The 25859-nt window shown below is 56.6% G+C and overlaps 11 protein-coding genes across 11 annotated transcripts; 6 read left to right on the top strand and 5 right to left on the bottom strand.

Annotated features, from left to right (window-relative positions):
- Positions 1–140: 140 nt before the first annotated feature.
- BKCO1_4400068 (uncharacterized protein) lies at positions 141–667 on the top strand (the record flags this gene model as incomplete). The annotated part of the gene is made up of 3 exons (XM_020276126.1): positions 141–204; positions 262–331; positions 382–667. 3 exons carry the CDS (start codon positions 141–143, stop codon positions 665–667), a joined length of 420 nt encoding a protein of 139 aa, XP_020128042.1.
- A 2423-nt stretch (positions 668–3090) lies between these two features.
- On the bottom strand, positions 3091–3678 carry BKCO1_4400067 (uncharacterized protein; the record flags this gene model as incomplete). The annotated part of the gene is made up of 1 exon (XM_020276125.1): positions 3091–3678. The coding sequence occupies one exon, from the start codon at positions 3676–3678 to the stop codon at positions 3091–3093; it is 588 nt and encodes a 195-aa protein (XP_020128066.1).
- Positions 3679–4051: 373 nt separating this feature from the next.
- Positions 4052–5159, top strand: BKCO1_4400066 (vesicular-fusion protein sec17; the record flags this gene model as incomplete). Its single annotated transcript, XM_020276124.1, has 5 exons — positions 4052–4087; positions 4141–4264; positions 4329–4635; positions 4690–4864; positions 4920–5159. 5 exons carry the CDS (start codon positions 4052–4054, stop codon positions 5157–5159), a joined length of 882 nt encoding a protein of 293 aa, XP_020128067.1.
- A 737-nt stretch (positions 5160–5896) lies between these two features.
- Positions 5897–8094, top strand: BKCO1_4400065 (uncharacterized protein; the record flags this gene model as incomplete). Its single annotated transcript, XM_020276123.1, has 2 exons — positions 5897–6830; positions 6890–8094. The coding sequence occupies 2 exons, from the start codon at positions 5897–5899 to the stop codon at positions 8092–8094; spliced, it is 2139 nt and encodes a 712-aa protein (XP_020128064.1).
- A 442-nt stretch (positions 8095–8536) lies between these two features.
- BKCO1_4400064 (vesicle transport v-snare protein) lies at positions 8537–9351 on the bottom strand (the record flags this gene model as incomplete). Its single annotated transcript, XM_020276122.1, has 3 exons — positions 8537–8624; positions 8698–9107; positions 9172–9351. 3 exons carry the CDS (start codon positions 9349–9351, stop codon positions 8537–8539), a joined length of 678 nt encoding a protein of 225 aa, XP_020128065.1.
- Positions 9352–9958: 607 nt separating this feature from the next.
- Positions 9959–11526, top strand: BKCO1_4400063 (amine oxidase; the record flags this gene model as incomplete). Its single annotated transcript, XM_020276121.1, has 2 exons — positions 9959–10163; positions 10211–11526. The coding sequence occupies 2 exons, from the start codon at positions 9959–9961 to the stop codon at positions 11524–11526; spliced, it is 1521 nt and encodes a 506-aa protein (XP_020128068.1).
- Positions 11527–11949: 423 nt separating this feature from the next.
- BKCO1_4400062 (cnl2 nkp2 family protein) lies at positions 11950–12573 on the bottom strand (the record flags this gene model as incomplete). Its single annotated transcript, XM_020276120.1, has 1 exon — positions 11950–12573. The coding sequence occupies one exon, from the start codon at positions 12571–12573 to the stop codon at positions 11950–11952; it is 624 nt and encodes a 207-aa protein (XP_020128069.1).
- A 295-nt stretch (positions 12574–12868) lies between these two features.
- On the top strand, positions 12869–14849 carry BKCO1_4400061 (histone acetylase complex subunit; the record flags this gene model as incomplete). The annotated part of the gene is made up of 5 exons (XM_020276119.1): positions 12869–13032; positions 13284–13530; positions 13764–14021; positions 14099–14486; positions 14662–14849. The coding sequence occupies 5 exons, from the start codon at positions 12869–12871 to the stop codon at positions 14847–14849; spliced, it is 1245 nt and encodes a 414-aa protein (XP_020128043.1).
- Positions 14850–16460: 1611 nt separating this feature from the next.
- Positions 16461–18242, top strand: BKCO1_4400060 (family decarboxylase; the record flags this gene model as incomplete). Its single annotated transcript, XM_020276118.1, has 3 exons — positions 16461–16787; positions 16937–16968; positions 17027–18242. The coding sequence occupies 3 exons, from the start codon at positions 16461–16463 to the stop codon at positions 18240–18242; spliced, it is 1575 nt and encodes a 524-aa protein (XP_020128044.1).
- A 2919-nt stretch (positions 18243–21161) lies between these two features.
- Positions 21162–22097, bottom strand: BKCO1_4400059 (zinc finger protein; the record flags this gene model as incomplete). The annotated part of the gene is made up of 1 exon (XM_020276116.1): positions 21162–22097. The coding sequence occupies one exon, from the start codon at positions 22095–22097 to the stop codon at positions 21162–21164; it is 936 nt and encodes a 311-aa protein (XP_020128110.1).
- Positions 22098–22876: 779 nt separating this feature from the next.
- On the bottom strand, positions 22877–25394 carry BKCO1_4400058 (adam protease adm-b; the record flags this gene model as incomplete). The annotated part of the gene is made up of 2 exons (XM_020276115.1): positions 22877–23260; positions 23316–25394. 2 exons carry the CDS (start codon positions 25392–25394, stop codon positions 22877–22879), a joined length of 2463 nt encoding a protein of 820 aa, XP_020128109.1.
- Between the last annotated feature and the right edge of the window lie 465 nt (positions 25395–25859).

Here is a 25859-nt window from a genome sequence, read left to right as displayed (position 1 = left end):
GGGGGCAACGCGCGACGCGTCCTCGCGTCGCATGTGGCTGGTGTTGCTTATCGATAAGGCGCTGACTAAGTAAATTGCCTTTCTGATTTTCGAAGGCGTCACCACTGCGACAACGTCACTCCATCTCGATTTGCCGCAACATGTCGAGTTTCAACAGCAGGATAATACCTTTGATCATTGTGACAGGCGTAGGCATCTGGAATGGTATGCACCCGGCCCGCTCACTCGGGCATCAGTGCAGTTTCTGATAGCACGGCGTAGGCATGTACGTGTTTGAGCCCGCCTTCAAAGAGCAGCAAGAACAGAGAGAAAAAACATTCGAAAAGCAGCAGTACGTGTGGCATGGCTTGTATCAAACACATCATCTCTGACGTGGAGCAGTGCAAGTTCGGAAATTGAGGGATCCCAAGAATTAGCGACGCAAGATTTTGCCGCAAAGACACCAAGTGCCAATCCCGCAGACAGACAAAATGATGCCCTGGCGTTTTCTCAGCAGCCTGTAACGCCAAATGATGCCTCAGGCTCGAGTTCATGGTTCAAAAATTGGGGCTTAGCCTGGCCAGGCAGCAGAGCAAACGGTGAGGCGGAGCAACCCAAGCATAACCCAGCGAAGTCTTTGGTCCACCACCCATCCGCGCCCAACCCTCAAGACAAGTCGGAAGACTAGCAGAGAAGACATTATTGCTGTATGAATATCATTCCCGTGGCCCAACTGTGCTAGGAGCCGATTTCTACCACTATCTCTCAGTTGTCTCCCGCAGTCACGTGCTCACGGGAGACCTTCACTGTCCACCATGGTCAACCTGTAGTGCTGCATAAAGCTGCTGTTGTAAGTGCAGACACCCGAATCAACATGCGATCAGTTTTGCGAGAGTGAAATGACTGATAGCTGGACAGTCTGGCGGTGCGTGTCAGCTGACGGCAGTGCTCTGAACTGCACTATTCCACCTCCCCACGACCCACCCACCAATTCTCCCAGTCACAAACCTCACCATATTTCCCACACCAACAATCGAGGGCATGCGAACCTGTGATGCAAACATTTGAACTGTCCACCTGAACACATCTGTCGAATATTGACGCTTCTGAGTGGACCCGACTTCTCCACGTCCATCGTCCATCTCAAGCCACGACCACCTTGACAGCGGGTGTCTAGATTGCAATATTCTGAGGAGCGCGTGCATCTTCAGTGATCCACCAGGCTTTACCGAGCATGAAAGTACATTGTACGTCTCCCACCGTCGTCGCGGCCACCGCTACTTTGCTTGTCCATTAATCCTCTCAGAGCTGCCTGAGGGACGTCCTGGGTCCTCTGGCCTTCTCTACCCAATCAGACGACTGTTTTAACACGCCCACAGCGCCTCTTCTGGACTTTCGTTGGTTCGGTGGCCCAGTCCAGCCAGGACGAGAAGAGCCGATCGGTGCCAGACGTAGGTGGGGTGGGCGAGAGGTAGGAGGTGCATCAGCGGGAGGCCGCCAAGACTGGGCCTCGCTTCCCACCTTATAAGCCCAGCACCCCCCCTCAGGCCTGCTCTTCCGCTTCCTCCCCACCTCCTACCAAACTTCACTGACTCTTTTCACCAGCCACTTCTTGTCTTAGTCCAGTCTTCTTTGCGTTGCCAAGACGACGGAGGTCTGTGCATCAACTCCCTTGTCGTTGCTGCTCTCCCTCATGAGACTCTGAGCCACCTCCGCAGAGTCACATGCCTACCATGCCGTCCTCAATGCCGCATCGGGCTCACACGTCTGCCATCCGCAACGACTCTCATGTCGAACGTGCCCTTCGCAATGCGCACGATATCAGCATCGAGGCCGCCCCGTCAGCCGATTTCCTGCTCTTCCCAGACAAGACTGCGAACATGTTGCCGCCTTGGGTCTCATCACACCCATCCATGTCGCCCAATGGAAAGAAGCTCATGGAACAACCCCAACATCCCTCACGAAAAGTTGGAGTCGTAGCTATGCCGCCCGACAGATCGACATGCCCTCCCAAAGGGTACGCACCAGTATCTGACTCACGAGAGGCCCGAATTATGCCAAGAGCAGCCCCTCATCGCCGCGAACGGTGTACTGGGTCGCTGCTCTGTCATAGCAAGCCCATTTCGAAACCAAAAAGATGCAATGTTCCACAAGGCACCAAACCTAGGCACGTGATGCCATACTGGACGTCGTCTCCACGGAGTCGGCACCTGCCAATGCTCGACCCGCTGCCGCCACAGCTTGGTTCCCTCGCAGTTCCCTCATGTGGTTCACGCTACGACGTGGAGCCAAGCTTCGCTTCGGTCCAATCCATGTGTGGATCGCGGAGCCCATCGTCCGAGTTGGGTTATGCCGAAGCTGGGTACGGGGAGTCCTCGTCGATACAAACAGCGACGAACCAGTCACCCGATGGGAGTGACATCGACGGTCCTTGTTCGCCTCCCCCTACTCCAAAACCAGAACGTCTTCCCACTCCCGATCTCCCGTCAACCGAAGCTCTTTCATTTTGCAACTGTTGTACCACAGCAGATGCAGGCCAGTGCGAAGCTTGTACACTTTTCCAGAATAGGAATTTGCAAAGGAACTTCGATCTTTTTGGCGTCGGATCCATGTTCGATTGAATCTATTCTTTCCTCGTGTAGATTGTTACGGCGTTGGCGTTGGGGCGATTTGATTCGATGTACAGCCTGAAAGAGACGGCAACAGACAGACCGGTACGCGGGAAGGTTCGAGCGAGGGTAATGAGATTACGAAAACATGGTTGACATAGGTTGGCTGTGGGGGTAGCACAAACTGGTTTCCTTGCTAGTCGCCCAAAAATGAGAGTTAACATACGAGAACCTAAGGTTCAAACAAAGGAAATACACGTGCGCGCAACTAGAGCATTAAAAAGGGCGGCATGCCGGAGATCAGCTGTTTGCTCACCTGGCGGTTGACATCATCCAATCTGTGCCCGCATCATTGCGTGCTTTGTCTTGTTGTTGCAGTGCAACTTGGCGACGAAACCGTTGCAATCAGGTCGTGTGGAAAGCCCCATGGCTATCCATCATGACCGCCCTTCGCTGGCATAGCCGTGGTTTGCGAGAGGCTCTGCCTTCTTCAACCCACCTCTTATGTCTTTCCACTGTCCACTACGAAATAGCGGCCGACCTTGCGTTCAGCATGAGCAAGCACATCCCAGTCCTCTGCGCCTTTGGTGTCTACGGGTCCCTCTTTCCTTTCTATTCTTTTGTAATGCTTCCCGCGCACAACTTCCTGATCTAGGGCCTCCTTGAGCGAGTGTAAGGATATTTTGGTCTCATCCTCAACAGCGCGTGTCTCATCCCGGATAGCACGTAGTGGGGATACGCCTTCGGTGTTGACTTCTTGGATGGCGCGCACGAAGTGGAGCTGTGACCGCAGGGTCTTTAACATTCTCGCCTCCTCTACCGTATCTCTAGGTTCAGGTAGTGCAGAGAGATTGAGGAGATGTCGCAACTGCTTTGGAGTGATGTCTGGTGCATCGGTGGGTTGAGCTTCGGCAGGAAGCAGTGTCTTGACCGACCATGTGGGCTGGGCTAGGAGGGCTTCGATGTCTTTGGCACTCTTTGTGGAGGAGTATCGCAATGAGACCAGCGGTGATATGGATGACAGCGGTCGTACGGATGCAGAAGCGCTCGCACACCTCGCGCTTTGCGCAAGCGGGCGTATTTTGATCATGTCGCTACGGCGGCCGTGTTAGTGTTTCTTTGCGCCCATTGGCATGCTTTCTGACGAAGCATGAAATATTCATGAGTGCGCTCTATGATCCATACCGAAGATTCTGGCTCCACAAGACAGTTGGTGTCGGCTTCGTCAAAGCGGAATGTTTAAACGGATGATGTCGCTGGAGAGGTGAGGTTCACGGTTCCTTATCGATAGGCTGTCGGGCGTGGACCAAGTGGGCTGCGACTGCCGCTGCCTCGTAATGGTTCCAAGACCAACACCGCCCCTCCACCACGCACTGCGACTCTACTACCATCACCCGCCGAGATCTCAGAGCCATCCTTTCTGATACACCCGCATACCAACCTCCCTACGCCCTACGCACACCATGGCCACACAGGACCCCCGCGCATTGCTGCAGAAGGTACTAAAGCCGCCTCAGAGACCAGCTCGGCGAATGCTCACAGCTCCCCGCAGGCCGAGAAGGCGGTCGCCTCGGCCGGTTCAGGCTTCAGTCTGTTCGGCGGCCGTGGAGAAAAGTACGAGAATGCTGCGGAACTGTACATCCAGGCCGCAAACGCATTCAGAATGCAGAAGCAGGGTGAGCCGAGCCCCGCAGCCCGCCCGGGCGCAAACGCATGGCACTAAGCAGCTGTTTCGCATAGGCAAGGAAGCCGGCCTGGCATTTGAGCGCGCCGCTGCGATCCAGCAGAACAACCTGAACGAGCCGGATGACGCAGCGAACACCATGACCGAGGCCTTCAAGACGTACAGGAAGACGGACCCCGAAGATGCCGCTCGCTGTCTCGAAGTCGCCATCAACCACTACACTTTGAAGGGTAATTTCAGGCGGGCGGCCACATGGAAGCAGAACATTGCGGAGTTGTTCGAGGTTGAGCTTGGCGATCAGAAGCGTGCTATGGAGGCATACGAGACTGCTGCTGGCTGGTACGAGCAGGACAATGCCGAAGCGTGAGTGTCTGCTACCGGGGTTCCGATCCGGCCATTGGCTGACAGTTCTTACAGGTTGGCGAACAAGCTGTTCCTCAAGGTCGGCGACCTTGCGGCTCTGGAGGGAGACTACTACAAGGCGATTGAGAACTTCGAGCGTGTCGCCAAGTCAAGCATCAACAACAATCTCATGAAGTGGTCGGTCAAGGAATACCTGTTGAAGGGAGGGATCTGCCATCTCGCAACCAACGTAAGGATGAAGGAGACAGCTTTGGCCTGACGAACTCGGTACTGACATCACCTAGGATATGGTTGGCGCCAGGCGGGCAATGGAGAGCTACCACGACCTCGACCACACCTTCTCATCGACTCGGGAGTCCATGCTTCTCAATGATCTTGCCGAAGCAGTGGAGGGCGGTGACCAGGAGCTTTTCTCCGAGAAGCTTTTCCAGTTCGATCAGCTGTCGAAGCTTGACAAGTGGAAGACGACTCTGCTTCTCCGCGTAAAGGGCAACATTGAGAAGCAGGAAGAAGACTTCTCGTAGGCGAAGAAACAAGATAGCTACGCCGAGGTAAATCTCATTGGAAGCAGCACGTATTTGAATACCAGCGAAGACAGGAGACTTGTCTATTCACTCATGCCAGAGTTGCAAACGGGCGTTCTTGCAGCTTTTCGTTCATTTGGTTCTGTGCGGAGTTACGAATACATGACTTTTGCAGACAGCACCTTCAATTCTCGCACGTTCAGTCGGTTCAATTTGCCGACACGCTGAGATACTGACCACCAGACGCCCATGATCATAAGCACGGGAAACGCGAAGAGAAACGATTTGGTATTGCTGTCTAGTTGTCAGGTATTGCCTTGGCTGCCCTTTTGGGCAGACTAAAAAGGACGATGAATAAGGCAGTGCAGCACAGAGGGACATATCTAGGTCCCCGACTCTGCAATGCTTGCTCCATGCCGGACGCGACTCCTACGGCACTTGGAGATCTACCATAAGCATCTATCAGGCAATACCTAGTAGTTCCCAAACGCCCAACATCATTACGACAAGCGTAGATTCGGAAGCGACGTTGCATGCAGCGATAAGGACCCTGCAGGAAGGCGGCCAAGCCATGTACGTCATCAGTAACTCATAGAGCATTCCAAAATGCTTCCTTGCTTCACATCACCCAAACGAATGCAATTTCTCAGCTAGACGGCTGGCAAGCTACTCCGCCACTCTCACAGTCCTTTGACCCAACCCAACGCCAAGAAGCGATCCACTCCAGCACTCAAACCATGTCCAAGATGCTTTCAGGGCACATGCCCTGGTCCCACAACGACGAAGGGCAGGGAAAACAGCAAGAAGAAGATGGCCAATCCCTCACCACCGTACTGGAGACGCCCGAGCTCCGCGGCGAGCTCACGCTCCTGCTCGCCAACTGCCTCGCGTCGATGCGCGCCACCATCACCGACGCCTTCGACGCACGCTTCGACAGCGCCGACTCGCAACCAGAAGCAGACCTGACGGGCGACGACGCGCTCCGCAACCCCAACCTGGACGCGGGCAGCGTCGACGTCGAGGCGCTGGACAAGCAGCGCAGGGAGCGCGAGAAGCGAGAGAAGGAGCTCTCGGCGCCGGCGATGCAGGAGCTCAAGAGGGCGGCGCTCGGCTTCTTCGACGACTGGCGCGACGCGGTGCTGGCGCGCGTCGGCGAGGTCGTCAACTCAAAGGAGACGGCGCAGGGCCAGAAGAAGAAGGCGGTCGCGGCGTCGGCGCCGAAGGAGGGCACGAGGCAGCGGACGCTGTCGTCGTCGTCGTCGAGGTCGTCGCAGCCGGACGAGGCGGTGGGTAGGGCGTTGAAGGAATTGTACCCGCCGATCGAGACGCCGCTTGTCGAGCTGGGAGAGGAGAGGAGAGCGTTGGTGTTGCATTCGATGCTGCTGTTGCTTCTGAGCTTGGAGAATTATTCGGCGCATTCGAGGATCCTGCTGCTGTATTTGGCGAGCAGCTTGCGACTGGGTGTTGAGTTTCTGACCGACGATGAGAAGAAGGTGGCGAGAGGCCTGCTGGAGGCGGCTCATAAGATGTCGGCGGAAGAAGAGACGAAGAAGAAGGCCGAGGAGAATGCTACAAGCCGCAAGTGGAAGGTCGGGCTGGCTTCCGTCGCTGGTGCCGCTGTCGTGGGCATCACTGGCGGTTTGGCCGCCCCTCTGTTGGCTGCCGGGTTAGGTATGTTGACAGTGGCTTGCAAGCACCCCTCATCCATACAGCTAACTAATTTTTCTTAGGCTCCGTAATGGGTGGACTCGGTTTAGGTGCCACTGCTGCAGCTGGCTACTTGGGAGCGGTGGCTTCCAGCAGCGTCATCGTGGGCGGCCTTTTCGGTGCCTACGGCGGCCGCATGACAGGCAAGATGATGGACCAATACGCCAAAGAGATCTCAGACTTCGGCTTCGTCCCCATTCAAGAGTTCCACCGCCCGCGCAAGCTCGACAAGGAGCACCGGCGTCTACGCGTCGCGATCGGCATTTCGGGCTGGCTGACCAACAAGGACGAAGTGGTCGAGCCGTGGCGTGTCATCGCGCCGTCCATCGAGGGCTTCGCGCTGCGGTACGAGCTCGAGGCAATGCTAAATCTTGGTAACGCGCTCATCGGCATGGTCAAGAGCGCAGCGTGGGGCTACGCTAAGAGCGAGATCATCAAACGCACCGTCTTCGCCAGCCTGACGGCTGCCCTCTGGCCCATCGGCCTGCTCAAGATCAGCCGCGTCGTCGACAACCCGTTCAGCGTGGCCAAGGCCCGCAGCGAAATGGCCGGCCAGGTGCTCGCTGACGCCCTCATCAACCGCGCCCAGGGCGAGCGCCCCGTCACCCTCGTCGGCTACTCGCTCGGCGCCCGAGTCATCTACTCCTGCTTGCAGACCCTCGCCGAGCGCAAAGCCTTCGGCTTGGTCGAGAGCGTCGTCATGCTCGGCGCGCCCACGCCGTCCACCGCCGGCGACTGGCGCCGTATGCGTAGCGTCGTGTCCGGCCGCGTTGTTAACGTCTACTCTACTAACGACTACATCCTTGCTTTCCTGTATCGCACGTCCAGCATCCAATATGGTGTGGCGGGTCTGCAGAAGGTCGAAGGCGTGAGGGGAGTTGAGAACGTGGACGTCAGCGACATGGTCTCGGGTCATACGCGCTACCGGTATCTGGCGGGTCGGATTCTCAAGAAGATTGGCTTCGAGGACGTCGACTTGGTGGAGGTAGAGAGGGAGGAGCAAGAGATGCGGAAGGCCGAGGAGGAGGAGAAGAAAGAGGCTAAAGGACAGAAGAAGGAGGATGGGGAAGGCAAGGATGCGGATGAAGAAGCTAAAGCCTTGGAAAAGGAGGTGGAGACGAAGAGTCAGCAAAGTCTAATGGAATGGACGACTGAGAAGCTGCGGCTGGGCGGAGGAAAGAGTGCAGGCAAGAAGGATGAGAAGGTGGAGACACAGACGGCGATGTGAGAAGATACACAGAGGAGCCAGATGCGGCTCCAGATTAATGAGCATAGACACGATATCTAATGAGCACACATTATGCCCACAGCGGGTTACGAAACATTGATTTTTCGGTACCCTATGCAGGACAACACCTTCCCCTCCCCCCCTGTTTTTTCTTTAGCATGAACAGTTGAAGCGACTTCCTGGGCATACATGAGCCATATGAGCTCCATAGCCTTGCAAACACGTTCAGATAGTAGGACTCCACTGTCAACGTAAGTAGGGTGCAACATCTCCATGGGGTAGATGCAGATAGGCTACGGTTGTTCCTTTGCAATTCACTGTTCGATGGATGTTGGTCAAAAGATGTCATTGATGAAACGCTTCCCAGCTTGCCTCCTTCTGGTCTTCCTGAACGCCGTCTTCGAGAGTAAATCATACAATCCCACGCTGAATATGTACCGGATCACCGGAACTTGCTGACAATAACCGCAATGATAAGAAGAACAAGAGCAGTGATGATTGCAATTGTAATCACCCGATTCGTAGCCATCCTGTGAATAGATATTGTATCAGCAAGAGGGTTCTTGACAGAGGGCCAGATGTGGGTTAACAGGGAGACAGTACCTACGAGCCATCCCCCTCAGCGTCTTAATACTCCTGTCGGTGTAGCTCTCACTCTCCAGCAAATTCTGCCTCGTTCTCTCAATGGTCTCCCTCTGCGAGGCCAGGTCTGCCAGCGTGTTGCGACCGATATCCTCAGTCTCCAGAGCAATGCGGTGGCTGTCCCTCAGACGACCGCTGCTACGCTCCAAACGATCGGTGCCCGAAAGCAGCTGTTGGCGCTGCTCGAGCTGGTCATCGGCCGTAGGGTTGTCCGAGTAGCGGTTGCCGAACAAGGCACGGCGGTCCGACGCCAGCGACGTCAGCTTGCGGCCAAGGTCGTCGACATCCTGCTGCAGGTTGCGGAAGCGCTGGTTGACCTTGTTCTTGGCGGGCCCGGGGATGTTGGGCTTCTCGATGCGCATTTGGTCGAGCTGCGGCGGGTGTTTGTTAGTGTCGGGCCTGGCCTCGTCTCCCGCATCCATGCCCGAGTCTTACCAGCTCCTTCGCCTCCTCCTGGGCACGCTCGGCCTGCCGTATCGCGGCTTTCCTGGGCTCGCCGGACAGCTCGGGGATCTGGTCGAGCTTCTGCTGGAGGTCCGCCTGGACCAGCTTGAGCTCGGCTTCGTAGCTGGCGAAGCGCTCCGAGCCGGCCTCTGAGTCCATGATGTCCGCCATGATTGCTGCTTTCGATGCTGCGTCAATCTAGACTAGCGGTGAACAGTCGCAGCCCGCTTCTGTCGGGACAAAGAATGCTCTCTCCTCGGAGTGGCTGGTGCCTGGTGTGGAGACGGGCGGGTTGCGCGGATGGTGGAAGGTGCGGTCGTGAGTCGTGACAGAGGCGAGCGCGCGAGGGTCCAGCACGAGCGAAGCCGATCGACAGAAGATGCGGGGGGTATCTCGAGGTTGGCGGTGGGGTCGTCACGCAGCGTGGTTGGCGTCGAGCGGTGGCCAAGCGGAGGAGGTGGAATGTCGCCGCGGCCGGAGTCGCTGGCCGTTCCTGGCTTGGGCCTTGGCGCGCCCCCAGCGCCCGATCCCTGCTGCTGCGTCCAATGCACCACCCCCTGCTGCATTCCGCTTTGCGATCGTTTTAGTAGTGTTCCGAGACTTGCCTTCGCTGGTCCTCAGTCCTCTTTCTCTCCGACCATCTTCCTCAGACAGCCTTTTATTCTTTGATCCCGCGGTTGTCTGTCTCTCACCTTCATAGCCGGATGATGTCAGCACCTGCTGCTTCTGGAAGTCAGTCCCACTCTTGATCGCGAACAGCCACGAAACAATCAACACCATGGAAAAGAAAAGGATTGCAGTTGTGGGCAGCGGCATCACCGGCATTGGCGCTCTCTATGCCCTTCGAGATACCCCTCATGAAGTGCACCTCTTTGAGGCCGCCGACCGCCTGGGCGGCCACACCAACACCGTGCAGTTCAGTTATGAAGACCGCAAGACTCCAGTCGACACCGGCTTCATTGTGCTTAACACTGCCACTTACCGTGAGTCGGTCTTTGTGTATGGACGGGCTTTTGTTGATTTCGTCAAGCAAACTTCATCGCATTCCTCAAGGACATCAACGTTGAGACGGTGGAAACTGCCATGACTTTTGGCATCTCCCGAGACGAGGGAGCATTCGAGTGGTCAGGCACCTCGCTCCCGTCCATCTTTGCTCAACGTCGAAACCTTCTCCGCCTCTCCCATTGGCGTATGATTTTCGACATTATCCGCTTCAACCAGTTCGCTCTCGATCTTCTCCAGGATGACGCTGGTGTCGACCTTGACCTTAGCATCGGAGAGTATCTAGATCGCGAGGGATATTCCGACAGCTTCAGAGATGACTACTTGATTCCTATGACTGCCTGCGTATGGAGCACCGGTGCCGATAAATGCGCTCTGGAGTTCCCTGCTCTGACCTTGATTCGCTTCCTCTGGAACCATCATCTCCTTAGCACCATCAGCGTACGACCGCCATGGTTGACGGTAAAAGATGGCGCCCGGTCCTACATCAATGCAGTCATGCGGCACTTCCCATCCGACAGGATTCATCTGTCGGCTGCTGTCAAGAGCGTTGCGAACGAGGATGGCAAGGTGGTTATCGAGCTCCCAAACGGCCAACGAGACATCTTCGACGACGTTATTCTAGCATGCCACGGCGACCAGGCCAGAAGCATAATCTCCGCGTCCGCCACAACCGAGGAAAAAGAGATCATGAGCGCCTTCCACACAAGCCCCAACACCGTCTTCTTGCACTCAGACCTGGCACTCATGCCCCGTCGTGAGGCTGCCTGGTCGTCCTGGAACTACCTCACGACAAGCTCTCCGACGGCACTGAGACCCAAGGTGTCTAATCCATCAGCCCCCAAAGGTTCCTCGTCAGGCGCGCTAAGCACAGTGTCTCTAACGTACAACATGAACATTTTGCAGCACATTCCTGTATCAGAGTACGGCCACGTGCTTGTCACCATGAACCCGCCGCACATGCCAAGGCCTGAGCTTACGCAGGCAGCTATTCAATATGCGCACCCGCTGTACACTGCCGCAGTAGTAAAATCCCAGGAGCTGCTTCCTACAATTCAAGGCACGAGGGGCATCTGGTATGCTGGTGCCTGGACTGGCTATGGTTTCCATGAGGACGGATTTGTATCTGGAATAAGAGTGGCTTGTGAGGGTCTGGGTGGCGATGTGCCATGGAAGAGGGTCGAGACGAAGTTCATTAGAGGCAATAAGCCTCATTTCACAATGAAGGATTACATAGTCCGCATCCTCGTTGCTATCCTCTTGATATGGATTAGATTGGTGGAGAATGCGGTGGCATTGGTCGGAACCTGGTGGGGTAGCACAAGGAAGGGCAAGGTTGCATGAGTGTTCAGATAATAAAGCGAACCGGTGTCAAATACCATAGAACCTCTTCCCGTTGTTAGACCCTGAGGCGTAGCAAAACCCTTATATCTTCCATCATGTTCATGTCTTCCCTAACGCGAAGTTGTTAGGGTCATTATGTGTGTTTGAATACCTCGTCTGGGCAAGCCGTCGCCGGTCTAAGCGCGATCGATGCCGGCGCCGGTGTCCTCTACAACGAGAACTGACTCTGAAAACTCAATGCTTACATAGGACCCAGTACCCACATTGAGTTCCTCAGAAAAGCAAGTCGTCTTGCAGATGGCCGTTATTGGGAGCAAGCTGATCCTTCGGTGGGTGCATGTAGCGGGTTCATGCTTGCTGAAAGCCGAAAGGCCCTTGCGAGAGAAGTGGGAGTCTGGTTATTTGAAGTCCATAGCTTAGACTTCAACCATTTCCAATATCTTGGCACACCTTTTGTAGTTGCCGCAGAGTGGTTACTGTCTCCGGCCCTAGTTCTTCGCCACCAGCTGCTGGCTTGTTGAAACGACCGTATCTTAGATCACTAAGATCACTGACAACGTTCTTGAGGTCGTTTAACACGGCTTCGGTTTCTTCCTCGATTCCCGCAATCTCCACTTCAATGTCCCGCTCAGCTTGTTCCATATCCTCAGCGACCGCCTCCGCTGTCCTCTTCTTCGGCCTGCCTGCAGTCACACGCGCAGTAGCGCCAGCGCGCCCGTGTAGGTCCTCTTCCATTTTGACGTCCATCTCCTCCTGGCGCGTGAGGCCGGCGGCAGCGCTGTCGGCAGCTTCATCGCGCCTCCGTGCTCGTGCAACCTCGCGCGCCTGCCGTTCGCCACGTTTGCATTCAGCGGTAATATTGCGCTTCACGTCATCGGTATCAATGGCACGCTGGTGCTGTAGCTCGCGGTACAGCCTGGGTATGGCGGGATTGGACTGGTGGGCGCGCGGGAAGAGGTCGGTGAATTGGCGCAGGGTGATGATGGTTTGGAGCGGCGCGGGAGGGAGCAGAAAGTTGGAGAGGATCGAGGACTCGTTCGGGGCCATGGTCGCGGCGGAGAGGAGCAGTGCGAGGGTAGAGAGTACCGCAGGTCCGAGTGTGGGCGTGAGTGACGCGTTGGTGGCGGACGCGCCGTGGAACAAGCGAGGACGGGAGTCGACGCGTCGGGGCGTCCCCCAGCAGAAAGCCGCTTTCTTCGCTCCTTCCTGCGCAGCCATACCCGTAACCACGTGAACGCCGCATCAAGACTCTGCCTCGAAAACTTCCTTCCGACCCGCTACTGCCTCGTTGGTCTTGTCTCCCGTCAACTTCATCCTCGCGCCGCCCCTTCGCGCACTCGTCATGGCGCCTGCATCACAGCCTATGTTTTCCAAGGACGAGAAAGCGCTGTGCTTCCATCACGAGCTTCTCTACGAGGCCAAAGTTCTTGATGTAAAGGCGTTAGATCCCAACGACAAGAAGAGCGCGTATCTTTACAAAGTCCATTACAAAGGCTGGAAGGCCACGTAAGTACGCTCCCTTTCACCGGTCCCGTCACCGCTCCATGGCTAGCTGCAGCCGCGTCTCCTTGTCCTCACTTCGCTGCTGCTCGCCGACCATCACCCCGTTCACCTGAAACAACCTCCGGGCCCGTTTGCTACGCCGCTCTTGATGTGCGAGTCCCCGGCTTCTGGGACTTCATTCGCCACAGCTTCACTTCCAAAAGCCTTAGCATGTCGCTCGACCGTGACTTCGACGTTGCTAATAAACGTGCTAGGTGGGACGATTGGGTTCCGCAGGATCGGCTGCGTAAGCTGAACGACGAGAACCGCGAGCTAGCCAACAACCTCAAGAAAGAGTTGGAAGCCATGCGCCGCGGCTCTCAGGCCCAGAAGACGGCGGCGACTTCGCACAAGAAGAAGCCCGAAGCCGGCTCCGCACGTGGCAGCGAGGGTCGTGAGACGCCTGTGGCATCAACGAGTCTTGCTGGCCGCAAGAGGGGCAGAGACTTCGAGGTCGAGAGGGTAGGTGACCTCACTTTCACTTCGCGTCACCCTATTTCCTATTGTTCGCGCTTCAACGTCCTATTGTCACCATTATTCTATTGTACCTATTTCGCACATGCTTCGTTATATGCCCGCGCCGTTCTTTCGTTTCGCTCTTGCTCTCCGGTACCTTCAAACTTTTCCATTCCTCCGAATCGTTCAGCATCGCTATGGCTCCCACCTGTCGTTCTGCGAATCCTGAGCGAGTTCAGGTCCTGGCCGTCGAGGAATCCCAGTCGGGGAAACGGTCCACGCAGAGAAAAGGGAAGAGCCAGGGAAAGCAACCCCCCGAAGGAAAGAGTACTCCGAAAGAGAAGGGGCCCAAGAAGAGAAAGAGAAATGAGCTGGGGAACGAAGCTGAGATGATGGGGCGGCCAGCTAAGGGGGCCAAGCTTGTCAATCAGCGGCGTACAACAGCCCGTTTGACCGTCCTCAAAAACTGGGGCAGAAGTGGAACTGGCGATTCTGATGTACTTCAATCTGCGTTGCTGTTCTGCACTACTTTTGGCATGTTTCGCATGAGTACTTGCTAATACTTGCACAACAGGAAGAGACTTTCCGCACAAGGCCAGCCATCCGCCTTCACATGCCCGACAGGCTCAAGTCGCTCCTGGTTGACGACTGGGAGAACATTACTAAGAACCTTCAACTTATCAACATTCCAGTCAAGGTTCCCGTCAGCGCTATCCTAGACATGTATGAAGATCAGGAATCGCCCAAGCGGATCCCAGGCAGCGCGGAAGCCGACATCCTCGAGGAAATTATCGCTGGTGTCAAGGAGTACTTCAATAAAGCTCTTGGCCGCATCCTCCTTTACCGGTTTGAACGCGACCAGTACCTGGAGATCTACAAGCGGACGGAGAGCCCCACGGACGCACTGGCGGGCAAGACGATGTGCGAGATCTACGGTGGCGAGCATCTGCTCCGTCTCTTCGGTACGTGAAACACCATGGTCCAGATGATCGTCTATATGAAGTCAGCAGAGGTGTGCCGGTGTGGCAGTGTGGCAATGTCGCTTGATGCTTGGCAAGACGTGTTGGCCTCCTGGTGGGGGCTGTTGGGTTGGGTGATTAGTTATTCCCGAGTGCCAAGGCTGACCCTGCTGAACAGTGTCATTACCGGAGCTGATCGCACAAACGAACATGGACCCTCAGTCAGTGAACCGGCTCCGCGAAGAGCTCGTCAAGATCACCATGTGGCTCAACAAGGATGAAACGGTGGGCAAGGTGTTCGTGTCGGAATATGAATCGCCTGGCGTGGAGTATGTCGACAAAGCCAAGGGCGACGAGAAGCGCTGATGGGGCGTGGGGAAAAGCAGAGAGGTAGCACAGCCAGGCGGGGCGGGCTTGCAACGGCTGGCGCGTGCTCCTGCACTGGACGTTTTTGGTTTTCGTGGAGGCGCATCGGGCGTTCGCGTGGCAACTGGGGCCATTGCGTGGACAGTGAGAAGGGTCCACTGGTAACTGACACGATGTGATTTCTGAGTTTTCCTGTTCCCCGAGATTTTCTGCAGAGGCCCCTGCCCGGTGGCCTGTTACTACCGTTGGCGTGGGATTGGGTCCCGTTCGGCAGCGCGCACGGGCTTGGCATTACCATAAGTCACAACAGGCGGACAGGTCTCCAGCAAACTTCGTGTTGGCTGGGCCGTTTGATGAATGGCGGGTCGTTCCGGACAGGGGCAGGCAACCAAAAGTCACACCAGGTGCCAGGCTCTTCTAGCCAGCAGCGTGGGGTTTGAGGCAGGCCAGGAACCATAGTTGAGCAGAAACGTAGGTCGAAAATGCCCATGAAACGAGCCAACAGTGGTACGGCAGCCAGGGAACAGTCGCGCATGACAGAAGCCACGGCGTGGACGATGGCGGCTGGCGCCGGAGCACCTGGTGGTGCGTGTCGCGGCGAGGTACCCGCGACCGGGGCCGACAAACCATCGGGCGCGCTTCCCCGGGGCGTGAAGGGGGGGGAGTGCTGGCGGCCGGCTTTGGCATGGCGAGTGGCACCAGCAGCCTCACGTTTTGGATGGGCAATTACCGAGGCGGCGGGTAGGGCCATCGGCTACGGAGCCAAGGGCGGCAGGGATGCGGCGGGATGGACTCGGCGGGCGGCGATCGTTGGACTCGTCTGGTCTCGAGCAGAGACAGAGACACACAGAGACAGGCTCGCCGCATCGGGCCACGAGCAGGCGGCATGCGCAGGCGCAAGCCACAGCGGTGCCGCGCCCACAGGCTGCCGCATCGGCGGGCTAGGTGCTGGGGCAGGCGGAGCAAAAGGCCAGCGGGCGCCGCGAAGATTCGCCGTGGGCTGTCGCCGTCCAGGTCGCCGTCAGCCGTCAGCCTCCGTCAACAGCGCGGCCGGTCCGGAGGCCGGATGCTCTGCGACGATCCCGCATCCCGGTGACGTGGGCGACAGGCCACTTCGCTCGCACACCAGGCTTGATTCGGCGGCGCAGTCTCCGCTTGCGCTCGCAGCCGCCTAATCAGCCGGCCATTATTGATGAGCTTCACATAACCCCCGCGCCTCAAAATCCTCCCAGCCCATGATCCGCGCCGCGCTTACCTCGACCCCCAGCTCCCGTGCGGCCCTTTTCAGCTGCCAAACCCCCGTTGCGTTTTCTGCACGCCCGCCGCCACGCATCCCAGCCCGACGGTCTATTCTTATTCAGCACACTGCCGACGTACTGGTGCCCGTACCTTCCTTGCACCTCACCTGCTTATCTTTTCTTGCCTCCCGGGACCCAGCGAGCTCCAGCCCGCTGCTCCACGCTGCCTCTGGTCCGCCGCCCATGCTACCATGAACTTCTCGTCGAGTCCTGAGAGCCAATTCCACGCCTGCTACTCATAGCCACCCTCGACCCGAGTCCTTGTCTCTCCTTCTCACTCTCGCCGCGCCCCGTCCCCGTCGCGACTCGCACCATGAGCCTTTCCCTCAAGGAGGAGTCGTGGATATGGTACTCGCTCGTCATCTTCGTGGCCGCCGCCCGCTTTGCTTCGCGCATCCTGCTGTTTCGCGGCGACCTGCGGAAGCTTCAGATCGACGACTTCATCATAGCCCTAGCCCTCTGCTCGTACACGACTTTAATTGTAACCATCAACATCGTCGCCTTCACCGAAAGCAACCTCCTGCCTCCCGGATTCGACATGGACTCTTTGACGCCCCCCAATGTTGCCGAGCGAAGGTTCGGCAGCAAACTGGTGCTCGTCGTTGAGCAGTGCCAATGCGTGACCATTTGGGCGGTCAAGGTCAGTACACCGCTGCGGGGATTGACGCGCGCGCTCGTCGGACGTGATAGGCAGCAACCTGCGCCGACTCCCATTCCGGCCGACGACGCAGCGCCCCCACCCTCAAGCGCGCATCTTTGCTGGTAATTTCATGCTGACCCTGGTCCCAGGCGTGCCTTCTGATCATGTACTATCGCCTCACGTATGTTTCCACTCCTTCCTTGGCGCCGATGCCACCATGCTGACTTTTCGTGCCGCAGCATTGCCCTAAAGGAAAACATTGCGGTGAAAATACTCTCCATCTACGTCGCCTTTGGTTTCATTTTCATGGAGATCTTCTACTTTGGCGTGTGGTGTCGGCCTTTCCCCAACTACTGGGCTGTTCCGACCCCAAACACGCAGTGCAACGCCGCGACGAATCACCTCATCACGAATGCCGTCTTCAACATTTCCTCGGATCTGTTCCTCCTCGTTCTCGCCCTCCAGATGATCATCCGGAGCCGTCTCCCCATGCACCGGAAATTGGTTGTCAGCCTGATCTTTGGCATTGCCGTCTTTGTGATCCTTGCATCGATACTAAACAAGTACTACTCGTTCACAAACCCGTTTGGGGGCTTGTGGACGTATTGGTACACCCGAGAAAGTAGCACATCGCTCCTCGTGGCCAACCTCCCGTACACGTGGACGCTTCTCAGGCGCCTGTTCAACCTAAGATCGTTCGACGGCCGGTCGTCAGGCACAGGGACCGCGACAGAGAATGGAAGCCGCTTCAATTACCACTCAAACCGCACGGCTCGCGGTCGCCACGCATCTGTCCAGCCTAGCATGCTCAACGGCGAGCCAGTGTCGTCGCCACCATCTGCATTAACGACACCTAACGGAAAGCTTCTGCGCCGGTCAGATAGCCACACGGTCACCACACGCGGCTCGGTGGATTACGCCAACCGTCGCCACAGCGGTGCCCCAACGATGGGCGCTTCAAGCACTCTTGACAGCAGTCGCAGCTCGGCCGCGCGCTCCGACAAGCTGCTCCTCAAAACCTATCCTCACAACCACGAAGTATACGGGCGCGCCGACCAAGAGGCACTGAGCGTCGAGCCTTGGGATTTCGGCATAGACCTAGGCGGCAGCGTCGCGGAGGAGGCGGAAGAAGAGGAGGGAGCATACAGGGATCACACGAAGGACCGTGAGAAGCTGTTCAAGGACGCGTACATGGACATTGATCCCGCAAGACTGGGGCTCGACAGCGCCCACAGGGAGGCGGCAGACCTCCGCGAATTCGAGCGCGCCATGCTTCGGGGTGACGCGTGGGACGAGGAAGCTGCGATTGGCGGCGGCGAGGCCGCGATGGCAGCTTCTGCGCCTGTGCCCCATCTTTCGGGATCACGGCCGTCGAGCCGACCTGGAAGTTCAGATCGATCGACCACTACGGTCAAGTCACCGAGCTCACCGACGAAGAGTCTGCTGAAGGAGTAGCGGTAGCACCCTTCTCAGACCGAGCAGCGAGATGTCTACAGTTGTCCGACTTACACAGCGGGGTGTCTGGTGTACTTGATATTTTTCCTATCTTTTTCTCACTGCCCGATGCTTTGGTTCCTAGCGCCATGGCGCAGAAAGAGGTTCTGAGCTACAGTATTGTTTCTTTTTCTTTCAAGTCTTGATGATACCCTGGGTCTCGGGTTCCTAGCTTTTCTCACTCTAATTTACACGGGCTCGAACGAGAGAGCAAAATCGGGGTTGGCGTTTTTTCTCCCATGTCTTCCTTTTGTGTTTTACTTTCTTATACACGACGAAGCGGGAATGATAGCCAAGAGCCTTAGAGAGAGGATGAGGAAGGAGAGGTCGGGACCCCTTGTACAGAGACAGCATTCTAGACGGGAGCGCACAGGGCGGCGTGATGGTCGATGACGAGAACTTCAGAGGTCAAGATCAATTAGGCAAGAAACGACGTGGACCGCGGTCCGGTAGATGATGAAAAATAGAATCCTGACACGAGCGATGTTGCAAGAGCATGATGATGATGGTGATGATGATGATGAATGAGGATGTGAGGTGGTGGTTGCCTGTTGTGGCAAAGCCGGGGTTGGGCAGATCGCGTTTCGAATGTGATGTCATTGCGGCCCGAAAATGAGGGCCTTACCTAGTTCTTGCCTCGTCGCATGCCGTGCCGATGAAGAGGGGTGGATGGCGGGGGGCACAGGGGTGCCTGATGACGATGAAACCGGGTGGCCAAGGGGCGGTGTTTTGGCATGGGAGAGGAAGGTTGGCCCGTAGCAGCCCTACTCTCTACAGCTAAAGGAAACTGCAATTTCTCGTTGTGTGATTTGGTCCGCGTGGGGGCGGAATAGGAAGCTGGGCGGGCATGCGGTGGCCGACACACAGCTTTCACGTTCAACGGTCATACGACGTTTATTGTTGTGTGTGTGCGTGCGTGTGCGTGACGTGGAATTCTACTTTGAGATGGTGGAGTGCCTGGTTCAGACACGGAGCGTCAGCTTCGTGGGCATGGGCCGCGTGGTGTGATTAATAACCCAAAGGCTTTCTGTCTCCTTGCTTGGCTGTGCAACGGTAAGGTTCACAGCCAGAGCTAGGGCTAATCGCCGTGACACATGGCTACAGTTGTAAAATGTTACCGGATCGGCTGCGATGCTGCGATGCGAGGTGTTGGTCCCTGGCTTCAACGAGTAGCGTGCTCGCTTAAGGCAACTACTAGTCCCCATGCACGCCACAGAGGTATGAATTCCAGTGCCACTCCTTGTGGAAGACAAGGCTTGCGGAAGCATAGGCGTGCATATAATACTCACGATTGCAACACTCACAAACTTTTGGGTTGCTTCTCCTTGACACCCCTACAGGATCACGTCTCTTGAGGTCCCTCTCCATGTAAACCTTATCACGCACCAACAAGTGTTTCCCCAGCAGCGTGCTTGATTCGAGTAGCGCTATCATCTTCAAAATCACTTGAAATCCGTTGATCGTTACCCTACATGGTGGCTGCAGTATATGACGGTTGATCTTTCAACCACCACCATCAAAGCTTGGCATACCATCAGCAGTTCAGCTGTCTGACAACGTCTTCGATGGTCTAGTGGTGATGATTTCCGCTTGTCAAAGCATCTGCTCTAGCAAGCGCGGGAGACCGGGGTTCGGTGAGTCTTTACTGTTCGAATCCTCTTCAGTTCTTAATCTAACAGCGTTAACAGATTCCCCGTCGGAGAGATTCCATATTTTTTTGCTCTTTTTTTTTTCCTGAACGGGCCGACGTTCTTTCGCTTGTTTAACATCCCGAGCTATTACGTAATAACCCTTTTACTCCGCTCGCGAGCCATGTGTATGCATATGCATGTCTCGTTGAATTGGTGGTTGTTTTTTGTATATTCCCGCCTGCATCGTTGTTCCTCCCCCACCGGAGCATGGCATCTTGGTCGATACGGAGATATGTTGCAAAGAAAACGAGATGTAAACATGGTCTTAAGGGTGGGAAGAAAAGATTGTGCATAAATATCGGCATTGTCCCGTCGGCCTTGTGGGACCCGGCCTACTGCCGGCCCGAACCTTAGCCAAACACTGACCTCTACCCGTCGAGCCAATGCACAAACAAAACACCTCGGTCTCGTCCAAAGCAGATCCAGATCGACTATGCTGCGCCAGTATCGAGATTGTACACTGAGTTAGCATACCTGTTCATTGAGAGATCCGGAGATTCTTCCATTTATACCACGGGCCCCGGAGGCTGTGCCGGAATCCTCGAGCCATTGGAAGGGCTGTCGTTATGTATTCGGCGGCAGAGATGCTTGTCCTGGATCATACCCATACGACGAAGAGAAGATCCAGTCCCGGAGCAGAGACCCCGACTCCTACGAGAATTTTGTTGCAGCATTTGACGAAAACCGGGTAGGAGAGTGTGTCGGACGGTAATCGCAGACGGCAAGCGTCTTCAGAATATTTCCATGCTGCTTGCAAAACTTGGCAGACGGCAAACAAACCGGGGTGGCCACTCTCAATTACCTTTTCCAAGCTATCAGCGCCCAGTATAGTACATACAATTACAACAATGGTTTCCCTTTTGCTAATTGTACAGGAAAATACTGAACCGTATACCATAGTCAAACCTGATAACCACAGGAAAAAGCCTACCGTAGCGACTTTCAGATGTTACCAAAACTTACATAAGGATGTTTCCCTAAATGCCGATTCCCGAAGAAATCATAGCATGCATGCATGCCCTTTCTCGCGGGGGGATACAAAACCTCTCCTTCCCAGACTACTCCAACCGTAAAAAAAAAGAAAAACAAGAAAACGGCAGGAGTACGGAAGGAATTCTCGTAAAGGTGTGGAGTAAAACCAATCAAAGAACGCAGCACCCACCGCAAGCGTTGGACCCGCGGCGCCGCCCTAAGAGGAGAACTCGATAAGCCTCTTGCTACTGATGGTGAAGACGTTGCCGATGTTCCGGCCAACAGCCTCGAAGCGGATGAAGTCGCACGTCTGGCTCTCGAGGTGGTTGAACAAGGCGGCCAGGGTGGGGAACTTCTTGCCGCGGCAAGAGCCGTGCTTGTTCGGGCAGTGGTACAGCGGCGCCTGGTGGACGGGACTGAAGACGTGGCTTCGCAAACCGCTCGCGCGGCTGAAGACCTTGTGGCAAACGTAGCACTCGTAGCCGCTGTGGCCGTTCCACGCGCTCTTGGGATCCCACTGGGCGTTGCGGTCCGGCTCGGTCGCCCATCCGACCAGACGCTCCGTGATGATGCCGTCGGGATCGCGCTGCTTGATGGCCTCGTAGATTTTGGTGCGGCTGAGATTGCGGGCACGGGGGCATGAGCTGGTCTCTAGGTGGTGGGAGACGCCCGAGGCGGTGGTGAAGGCGGTTTTGCAGAAGGGGCAGGGGACGGTGGCGCCGCGGTGAAGGCGCGAGTTGCGGTGCTGGCGCAGGTTGTCTTCGCTCCGGAAGTACTTGTCGCAATCCTTGCAGTGGAGGTGTTTGTAGTGGCCCTCACGGTCCTGGTGCTTGTCACGGGCGGATGCCGAGCGGAAGGAGCGGCTGCACGTCTCGCAGTCATAGGGATAGGACCAGTGGTCCTTGTCGTCCATGTGCTCATCACAGGCGGATGCCGAGCGGAAGGAGTAGCTGCACGTCTCGCAGTCGTAAGGATAGGACCAGTGGTCCTCGTCGTCCATGTGCTCGTTGGCGAGCCACTCGGTAGAGAAGCGAGCTGTACAAGTGTCGCATTCATACTCCCAGATCCAGTGGTCGGTGTCGTCCATATGCCGATCGCAGGCCCTCTGGCTTGCAAAGTCTCTGTCACAGGTATCACACTCGTAGTCGTACATGTTGAGACGACAGCAATTGGAGGCGCCTGAAACGGAGAGAAAGCGAGGGCGACGAGGTATGGTGTTTGCCGTCTGTTGGGGACCGGAACTTAAATAAACACACTACGACCGAGCACCCGCGGGTAGCTGCTTCCCGAACCGGCCATATCATCCGGCAAGGGCCCAGGTTCCCCTCACATTATTATTGTTGTCAATCTAGGTTTCACCAACGGGATGACTTCCTGTACACCAATCAGCAGCTGCATCACCAGTATTGGACTGCAAATTGTTAAGCCCGACAAGTAGCAAAATCCATATTCGCGACCTTCTTGTGAGTAGGTATTAATCTCAACAGCTGTATAAACAATACATCCGCACGAGCCCCCCTTTTCGCCCACGACGAACCCTCACAGTTCCAAAATAACTGCGACGCCATGCCCAGAACGAAAACAAGAGATCCCCCAAATACTTCCAAATGACCAACAAGCCAAGCTTTTCCAACAACGCACTAGTATGTGCTCTTGTAAAAGAAGGAAAAAAAGACGGACGGGAACAAAGTCTTCTTACCCGGTCTTTCCGGAGCCAGCACGACGGTGGTTTTTCCGGACCCAATGAAAATGCAACCCAGAAGAGACCAAACTCCGGCAACAAGTTGATGACAGGGTAGCAGAGGCTATGCAGGTAATAGTGTAGTCAAAGAAATTCGTAACGGGACATGATGTAGAAATTACCCCAAGAGCTTTATCTACGCAAAAAAGAAACAAGCAGCAACGTCTTTGCGAAATACACAGTGCTCTTCCTCACGCGTACCTGACAGGTGGAGGGCCACTGTACGCCGGAGGCGGAGGACCGTACCAGGCGCCACCTTGGGGGGGATGCGCCGCCATGAAGGGTTGTTGACTCTCGTTCGGATTCATGCCCATGCCCCGCGGGCCAGGAGCCCACGGCGGAGGCACGCGAGGGGGCGGGGCCCTGCCGACGTGGGCGCCAGGCCAGGGAGCGGCTGCGGCGGCGGCTTTGGCGCGAGCCCGCATGCGGCGCCGGCGACAGCTGCGAGAAATGCATCCGAATATCGAGAGGAGGAGCAGGACCCCAACGCCGACGCAAACGCCAATGACGATGCCCTTGTTGCGGCTGATCCAGTTGCCAATCTCCTTGCCGACATCGGACCCGGAGCAACGACCCTGCAAGCGAGTTGGTTAGAAACAAATGGGCCAAGAAACCTGGCAAATGACTTACATTGCTGCAATGTCCACCACCGCCGCACTCCGTGCCGTCCAGGAAATTCTGCTGCAAGCTGTAGCAGACCCCGTTGGGAAACTCCGGACTGGAACAGCTGATGACACACGTGTTGCTGTCGCAGGCGTACGTGTCGTTGGATCCCTGCGTGTACGCTCCCAGTGCCGACTGACATTGTTGGTTTCTGCTGGTACATTGCCCGCTGGCGCATTTCAATCCATCGCCACAGCCGGTTCCGTCGTCCGAATGCGTGTCCGCCGGACAGTACGGCGAGTCGCCTGTACATTTCTCCTCGGGGTCGCAATCACCGGTCGAGTCGCGGCACACAGTGCTCGACGATGCAAACTGGCAATCTTTGCAGCAATCTTCGTTGGAATCGTCACAGACGGCGCTGTTCTGGAACTTGCAAGTGGTGGGATTGCAGCACGGATTATCTCCACAGCCGTCCGTGCCGCCGCAATCGCAATCTTCGCCTTCTTCAACGATGCCGTTACCACATTGCTGGCCAGAAATGGTCGTCACGCCCTTGTTATTTGTCAGGCAGGTGGACTTGACGCTGTTGCGGCCCATGGCGCTGCAGATGTTTCCGATGGAGCACGCCGAAAACTTGGTGATGCCTTGGGCAGTAGACGGGTTCATGATGAATTGCTCACCGGCATCGCAGGTGCTGGAGCTGAGCGGACAACATTGCTGAGAGCTGACGGTGCTACTGTCGGAACAAGTCGAGGAGGTGCAGTCATGCACGGCACCAAAAGTGTGACCAGTCTCGTGAGCAATGACCTGCCATTCAGTGGGTGTCCGCGCAACCACGTTGGCACCCGCAACAGTCTCGCTGCCGCTGGTCGAGTTCTCACTCATGGACCCCTGCACACACGCCTGTCCAAGCCAAGCAAGGCCAACGGCCTGCCCCGTGGGGCAATTGGTCAAGAGGGTCCAGTGAGAATTGGTGTCCTGCCTTGCACCTCTCCATTCGGAGAACAAGTTCAAGCGGTCCTGAATAGTGACGCTGTCGGAGCAATCCTGGTTCCAAGGGGTACTCGACGGAGGAGTTCCAGGGCAGCTAGCTTCGCTCACAGTCAAGTTCTGAAGGCCCAAAGTAATGTTGAACGTTGATTCGTAAAGATCAGAAGCGGAGTTCATGACGTTGATCACGTTGGCCCTAGCGGATTCCGTGGAATTGAAGTCCTGGGTGTATGTGCAATCGGTGGCGACGCCAACCAGGGCGACCTTGCGTGCAGTGGGACAGCCAGCCGTCGATCCGATGGTAGACGCTAAATTGACACCCGCGGAGTTTCCAGAACCAGGCGTGGAGTCGAGCTGCCGCTTGGAGAAAAGCGAGCTGATCGGGGTGTTCCAGAAGCCCTCCTCGCGCTTCAGCATCTGGCCGTAAACAGGGTGATCCATGTTCATGTTGAACTCCAGTCTATCCGAGTGGCACGCTAATTCCGAGCCCAGGTCGCGGCGCAGCTCCTGGCGTTCGTGGTCGTAGGCCGTTTCCGAAATGTCCGAGTCCCTCCATACCACCATGTACTCGTCGTCGGCATGCTCCAGGTCCGGATCCAGAAGGTGCTTGGTCGCGCGATAGTTGGAAGCGGTATGCACGTGATGGTGGTCGTGATCCACGCTGAACACACCCTCGAAGACAGGGTGCTTGCCATCGCGGTGGACGGTGAGGCGAGCCCAACCCTTGTCCACCCATTTGGAGTCGCCTCTCCTGACCCAGGCGCGGCCCTTGTAGACCTTGTGGTCTAGCCGGTCGATGGTTTCGCGGCGGGTGACCTCGCCGTCGGCGCCGAGATATTCAATTGTCGCGCCTTCTGCGATAATGTCATGGTTGGGCTCCAGCGCGAGGCGCACGCGTTGGTCGTTGAAAAGGTCGAAGCTGAGGTCGAATTCCGACAGGGCGGTAACGCGGTTATTGTATGTATGGATCGTGGGGTTGCGGAGGACCTCGAGGGCCGTGAGTGGGTTTCGAGCCACCGAGCTTGCGTGGACAGAGTCGAAGAGGGTGGGGATGACGACGACTGCCGTCCAAGCGCACGACGCAACCGCCGCGGCGGCGGAGCGGAAGAGGCGCATGGCCGTGGGGTTCAGAACGGCCGAAAGCGGCGATCACAGCGAGCGACTGAATCGCAGAGCGAGCGAAGGAAGATGCGCGGTGAATGCAGTGAGTTGTCAAAGAGAGCGAGCGAAATGCAAGGCCGTAAGGGTGAGGGCGTATAAGACAACACGAGGTGTTGCGAGGCGAGCGGCTGGAGCTGTGGATGACGGCGAAGAGAAGGCAGTGCAACAGGCCAAGTCGGCTTGGCGTTGCCCAAGGTCGCAGGCTCCGCGCCGATTCCCGCCAGCCCCCGACATTTGTCTCGTTGGGCCGGCGACGGCTATCTTTAACACCGGCTTTCCGCTGCCCGCGCCCGGGCTGTGCCATTCGCTCCCATCGAATCCACGTTCCTAACCGCCTTCCCCGCACGTTCGCGCCATCCAGATCTGACGGCGCGTGGTGAGGACATCGTCAGCGCCCAGGTTTTTCGTGGCCGCCGCGAC

Source organism: Diplodia corticola (assembly GCF_001883845.1).
Source record: "Diplodia corticola strain CBS 112549 chromosome Unknown scaffold44, whole genome shotgun sequence".
Lineage (NCBI taxonomy): Eukaryota > Fungi > Ascomycota > Dothideomycetes > Botryosphaeriales > Botryosphaeriaceae > Diplodia > Diplodia corticola.
The sequence above is the reverse complement of the archived record's forward strand: the minus strand, read 5'-3'. Positions and strand labels throughout refer to the sequence as shown.